Raw genomic sequence first — 6,941 nt, 5'->3', positions numbered from 1 at the left:
GCAGAAAATACATGTCACATGGCCACCGTTTTATTCATGTTATCTCACCCAAGGAATATCTCACCTGTTTACCCTTTTCTTGACTTTCGTAAAGATTCTTTTATTTTCATTGCTGGTAGTAATAATAATAACATTATGATAACCATGTCAATAATAATAACGTCAACCAATAAAACACATTTATTTTCTCGAGGAAAGAGGAAATCAAGTGAGGTCACGAAGGCTTACTAATTTTCTCCTTGGTGGCCGAGCACTTGCAGAGCCATCTATGTGTAAACAAAATAAATAAAAGAAAGCTACAGTATTCAGTATAATTTGTCTCCATTAAATGAAAATGATACAATAAGCTGGGTATATTGAAGCACATTTTCAGCAGTATCTTGCATTAAAAAAAACAATTGCATTTAATGATACAAGACGCAGCTAATAAAACGGGAAAATCACCCTGTGCAGTCTATATAGTTACATGAAAACATATATATATATATATATATATATATATATATATATATATATATATATATATATATATATATATATATATATATATATATATATATATATATATATATATATATATATATATATATATATATATATATATATATATATATATATTATAAATCAAATTGGCTGCTTATTAAACGCAAGTGTTATTTTAATTTCATCACATATGGCGTAATTTTACACACTCTTCGACGCGAGTTTGAGAAACCATTACCCTCCAATAACACTAAATCAAAATATGATCAAGTTGTCAAGTTCTTTAATATGTCAATCGTGGAAATGAGCGTTAACCAACATCTGGAAGGTAAAGGGGGAAGAAAAGCTTTCAAACAAGGTGTATATGATGACTTTATTTGGCACTAACCTACATCACAGTTATGTCGGTGTTCGTTTATACTATTTGTTATACAACCACACCAGTTTTATTATTTATTCTCTATTCCTTAACGCTAATACAGACTTCAAAGTCACACTGCTAAAATGCTTCTACAAACACATATCACTTAATTACATGGCACATAAGAGCAAATATATAAAAAAGACTATATAGCGTACACGTGGCCAGAAAGCGTGCACAAACAGCGGTTAGAATGATGGCAAAGATATAACATGGATGTTAGTAGAGCTATTCGTTATGGTGATGTGCATTGTAAAGGACCAGCTATGGTATTCTTATTCATCTAAATATGAAGGCAATTATATGTGGATAATTAAAATCGTCTTTTCATGTACACCGAGATCTCAAAGCCATGTTCTCCGCGCATGTTGCTGCTCATTTATTTTTTTTATTCTTGACTTAGTCCGAATCTCTCAATTCATGTTGAGGTTTCTTGTTATTATTCTTTAAAATCTTTTTACTCATTAGCATATCCGTGAGAATCCTCATTTTCCGCATGCAATTTATAATCATAAAGAGTTTACAAAAAGGTCAACCGCATGGGACTATCTTAACGTGAATCTACATTTTCCGTTAGCAATTTGTAATGATAAATATTAAAATAAAGTCTACAGAACTTACGAATATATTCAAGTAAATCTCCATAGTTTCATGAATTACGAAAAAAAGGAAAAAAAAATCTAAACATTAACTATGATACAACCCAAAGAAAATGTACTACTATAGTATTACTGTAGGCCTATAGTAGACATGAATCCTCTCAAATAAGCAAAAATAATAATGTGCAACTATAGAAGGTTTACTACACTTGTATTTTTCAAAAGTGAATGAACGCAGCCAACATGGAGATACAACATGGCTCCTTCGTTATTCTCACAGCCAAATTCTCCGTCTCACTGTCTTGCCCGATCCTGGAAATGGAGGGAATTTCAAATGAGATTCATTAGAAGTGAATTCTAAGGATAATAATAGTAATTATGTCATGTCATTTTATCTAATTGGATTTAGATTTCTTAAATTGGTGTGAACTCTTTCTTTTTTCTTCCCCCTTTCTCTCTCTCTCTATCTCTCACAATATATATATATATATATAAATATAAATATAAATATATATATATATATATATATATATATATATATATATATATATATATATATATATATATATATGTATATACATATCACGCGCACACACACACACACATACACACCTACAGACACAGACACAGACACACACACAGACACACACACACACACACACACACACACACACACACACACACACACACACACACACACCGCCAAACCTCCATCGGATTACTCACGCCTTCTGCACCAGCGGCCAGAGTAACCGAGCTCGCACTCACACACGGACCCACTGCAGGTCCCATATTTACACTTCCTGGAACAGCGGCTGTTGTTCAAGGCGTCGGTGCCCAGCTGTCCCAGTACGATCTCGCAGTGGTCGCCAGCGAAGCCGTGGGGGCAGCGGCACTTGTTCACGTCACGGCATCTTCCTCCGTTGACACAAGGGATGACACATTTGCCTGTGGAGGTAACGTGAAAAAAAATGTTTGTGATCAAAGGAAATTCTAAGGAAAATGTTTAATGATAATTATATGTGTAATAGAAGCATATCTATGAGGTTGATAATAACGTTTATGTTGATGATAATAATAATAACATTTGCCTGTAAACAGCTGGGGGGGTGGGGTGCTCAGAAATAATAATGATGGTTATATGGGTAATAGAAGATGATATTAATAATTACACTTACGAGAAATAATGACGTTTATGGTGATGATAATGATAGTAATAATCATTTCAATATATGCCTATAATAGTAAAAATAATAATTATAGTAATAGTAATGATAATGATACTACTACTACTACTGGTAATAAAACTAGTAATGGTAATAAAGGCAAGAATTAAATTGCCACTCAGTATACTTTAATCCTTGTGATTAACAAACTTATCGGTCAAATTAGAAAAAAACAGATAAGGTCATACGACCATACTGAATAATATCTAGATATCATCCCAAATTTGAAACAAAGATCTTACCTTCGCATATCTTAAAGAACAAAAATTCAACATTATACCTAAAATGGAACGGAACTCTCCATATCTTTATAAACTTACTAAATTCGCATCTGTTTCCATAGTAACCTCGCGGGCATTCGCAGGTATCTTTCTGCACACACTTGCCTCCGTTTTCGCATTTGTCACGACAGATCCCTGCAAAATATAAGGGTTAAGGGGAATCCAACTCCAATCGTACGCCATTTAACACGTATAATGTATCAGGACATATGTTATTACAAAGTAATAATCATCTATAAACCTTTATGGGTATGGACTTATGATAAGCTATCGTATAAGCTACAATACAAATTATGATGCATTGCACGTGAGTTATCTCTATGACTTGTAATAAGCTGTTACATGAGCTCTTATATAAGCTGCGATATGGCAAGACAAGGTATTTTACTAGAGTACAATAATACTTAACTACTATAATTATATGTTACTACTGCTTAAACAATATTGTAATATAATACCATCATTATTACTTCAATAGAATACTACACATGAATACTGCAATATATCATGATACAATCCAGGACATGTTAACAATTATACAAGCAATATGAAGTTATCACACAGAAACAATCTTGTAAATAGCCTTTATCAAATCTTGCAGCCTTTTAAAATCCGTTGTTGCACATAGGCCTTCCCCAGTCTGCACCACCTTGTTGAAGTACGGTTTACATTACAGGGAGGAAAAGGGCCGTACCCTACCACGCTGGCCCAGTGCGGTTGGTGGGGGTCCGCAGAGTATTACGACACGCAGTGACATACCTTCGAAGCATTCTTTTCACGTCCCCCTATCCACAGGGGATGTAAATAGCCCTTTAACGTGTCTAAATTCGTCGCCTTTCACACGAGACTCCAACCTCAAAATCTCGTCCTTACCTCCCTCACAGTGACGCCCTTGGAAGCCAGGGGGACAGGAGCAACGCCCCGGGGTAGTGCAGGTGCCCCCGTTCATGCACTGGGGGTAACAGAGGGCCGTGTTGCAGTACTGGCCCATGTACCCTTCTGGGCAGATGCAGCGCTGGTCCACGTCGCACACCCCGCCGTTCTCGCATTTCTGGTCACATTCTGGGTCGGGACCTGCAGAGTGAGGCGAAGAAATGAAGGGAAAAGGGAGGCTTGGAAGATAATAATGAATTCCTGCAATAAACACCGATACTTAAAATGTCATGGTATTTCTGGACAATGAGCATATCCAAGAATGAGATAGATAGATAGATAGATAGATAGATAGATAGATAGAGAGAGATTCCTCCTCCTCCTGTTGTCAAGGTTGATAGAAGGGACCATTAGGCTAAGAGAGTATAAGCAGCAAGACCAAATCTGTCGAGTAGTCTGTCAGCAGAAATTTTATCTCAAGGGTCCCCGAGGCAAGAGATACTGAAAGTATGTTGTATATTTTTCAAAGGGACACACCACTCCAATCCTTCTTTAAATATGAAGCAATTTTTTTTAAAGAAAATCAAACAAACAATATCAGCCTTAGTAATTTTCCCTTTTGTGTCACAAAACATGGACAAAGGAAATATAATTGAGAGATAAAAGGGAGAGATAAATACATTAATTGAATTATGCTAAAATATAAGATAAACAGACTAGATAAATAAACAGACAGAAATACAGATATAAAAAGATTGCTTATTTGATACTAACACAGGAAATAGAACTAAAAATACTATAAATTGGCACTAAGATAAGAAAGAAGAGAAATCAATAAATATATAAAGATAAAATGGACTCCTAACATACAGACAAAACAAGACACAATAAACATGATACGAAGAGAGACAGACACGAGGAAAAGAAGAAGAAGAAGAAGAAAAAGAAGAAGAAGAAGAAGAAGAAGAAGAAGAAGAAGAAAAAAAAAAGAAGAAGAGAAAGAGAAAAAATAAACCATTAAATAAGAAAGCTGAGACTCACGAGACCCACCATGCTGTGTACACTCCTTCCTGAGTTGGAGTCTCAGCGGAGTCCCAGGGAGTGGCTTCCCCTTCAGAGACTGGATCAGCAACCCGATTCCAAAGGTAGCCACTCCAGATGCATTTCCTGTGCACTGAATGTTGATCGTGAAAACTGTTGGAGGGGCAAAGAAACGGGTGTTTTTTGAGCCAAGTTAGTTGTCGAAGTAAAGTGAAAAAAGTTGTGTTTTGTGATTCTACGGAACAATATTTTTGTATGATGTAAACAAACATCGCCGAGGGAAAACGTCTTGTCTAAATCAATAATCCAGGAAAACGAGGAAATAGGTATAGGTCGTAGATCCCCCCCCCAAAAAAAAAAAAAAAAATCAAAGACAGGACCGAAGGGGGGAAAATCTATGCCAGCATCAGGGGGGAAACGAAAAAAAATCTACGTTCTGCGCTACTAATCAAGGGAAGAAATTCCCTTTGAAGAAAAATAAAGTACAGTTTATACCTCTTAACTATAATCAGAAAACACATTATCTTCTTTCCAAATCCTAAATGTTACTATAATCTCTATTATTATTCTAATCGAAAATCTCTTCTAATCTCTTTCTTTCTTTTTTACCCTCTCTCCAATTCTCTCATTATCTCCCTCGATCCACCATCACCATCCCACCCTCCCTCCCTCATATTCTCCACCTCCTCACCCTCCCTATCCTACCACTTCCCTCCCTATCGCTGTCACTCCCAAATGCCCCACCCTCCGATTTCATATTCCCTTTCTCTCTTTCTCTACCTTCCTACTCTCCCTTCTTCCCATCCTCCTCCTCTCCCTCTCCCTTCCTCCCTCCCTCCTCACCCCACCCTCCCTCCTCACCCCACCCTCACCCTTCCTCCCTCCCCACCCTCCCTCCCTCCCCACCCCACCCTCCCACCCTTCCTCCCTCCTCTCCCCATCCTCCCTCCTTTCCCCATCCTCCCTTACCCTCTCCCCACCCTCCCTTCCCCCCACCCTCCCTTCCCCCCACCCTCCCTTCCCCTCTCCCTCCTCTCCCACCCTCCCTATCCTTCCCTTCCTTCCTATCCTAAATCCTCATAGCGCCTCACCCTTTGGCTTCTTAGGAATCCTTCCGTGAGTGGCCATGGAAACCACAGGGGCGTGTAGGATATCCTCATCCTGCGAGTAGAGGCGGTCAAACGTATAATCGTAGCGTTTTCGACCGGCCTGCCAGGTGAAGTTGACGCTCTCGACCTGTTGGCGGGAAAAAGGAACGGCGGTTGATAAAAAAAAAGGAAAAAGAAGGAAAAGAAAAAAAAGAAAAAAGAATAGGAAAAGAAAAAGAAAAGAAAAAGAAAAAAGAAAGGAAAAAGGAAAAAGAAAATGAAAAGAAGAAAAAAAAGAAAAGAAAAGAAAAAAAAACAGAAAGAAGAATAAAAAAGGTTTGCGGCGATTGTGAAGGGTTATCCATGATGGATTGAGGTTGCGGAAGGCAGGTTGGGGAGTTGTGTGGGGTCGTGAAAGGTTTGAGGGTTGGGGTGGAGTCAGGGGTTGTAAAAACGGGTTTGGGGTTGGGTTGGTATTTCAAAAAAGCGGATTTGGGCTTGGGTTGGGATTGTAAAAAAGCAATTTTGGGATGGGTGGTTATTAAAAACGGGCTGAAGGTAGGGTGGGTGATTGTAAATAGCGGGCTGGGATTGGGGTGAGTGGATGACTGTAAATAGCGGGTTACGAGTTGTAGAAAGAAGATTGGAGGGGTTGTAAAAAGCGGTTGTGAAAAGCGGATTGGGGTTTGAGGTGAGAGGTTGTAAATGGCGGGATGGAGTTCTGAGAGGTTGTAAAAAGCGTTTGTAAAAAGCGAATTGGGGTTCGAGATGAGGGGTTGTAAATGGCGGAATGGTGTTTTGAGAAGTTGTAAAAAGCGATCTGAGGGTCTTGTGATGGTTGCAAAAGGTTATTGGGCTGAGTTGGGAGTTGTTAAAATCTGTTAGGGGGAAGGGGTGGGAGGTGAGGGTGGAGTCAATAAAGTGAAGAA

The 6,941-nt window shown here is 38.3% G+C and overlaps 1 protein-coding gene across 6 annotated transcripts in view; it reads right to left on the bottom strand.

Moving 5' to 3' along the window:
- Positions 1–837: 837 nt before the first annotated feature.
- LOC113821106 (uncharacterized) overlaps positions 838–6,941 on the bottom strand; it is a 36,230-nt gene continuing 30,126 nt past the window's right edge. For 3 of the 6 annotated variants that reach the window (XM_070115642.1, XM_070115644.1, XM_070115641.1), the window contains exons 6-11: positions 6,016–6,160; positions 4,925–5,077; positions 3,884–4,084; positions 3,050–3,145; positions 2,230–2,451; positions 838–1,815 (exon numbers count right to left, since the gene is read on the bottom strand). In XM_070115642.1, the coding sequence (XP_069971743.1) occupies positions 1,778–1,815; positions 2,230–2,451; positions 3,050–3,145; positions 3,884–4,084; positions 4,925–5,077; positions 6,016–6,160 (855 nt within the window). In that variant the 3' untranslated portion in view covers positions 838–1,777. The remainder of the gene's footprint in view (positions 1,816–2,229; positions 2,452–3,049; positions 3,146–3,883; positions 4,085–4,924; positions 5,078–6,015; positions 6,161–6,941) is intronic. The other 3 variants (XM_070115646.1, XM_070115645.1, XM_070115643.1) reach the window with 1 other exon arrangement.

The sequence above is a fragment of the Penaeus vannamei genome, chromosome 37 (genome assembly GCF_042767895.1).
Source record: "Penaeus vannamei isolate JL-2024 chromosome 37, ASM4276789v1, whole genome shotgun sequence".
NCBI lineage: Eukaryota > Metazoa > Arthropoda > Malacostraca > Decapoda > Penaeidae > Penaeus > Penaeus vannamei.
The sequence above is the reverse complement of the archived record's forward strand: the minus strand, read 5'-3'. Positions and strand labels throughout refer to the sequence as shown.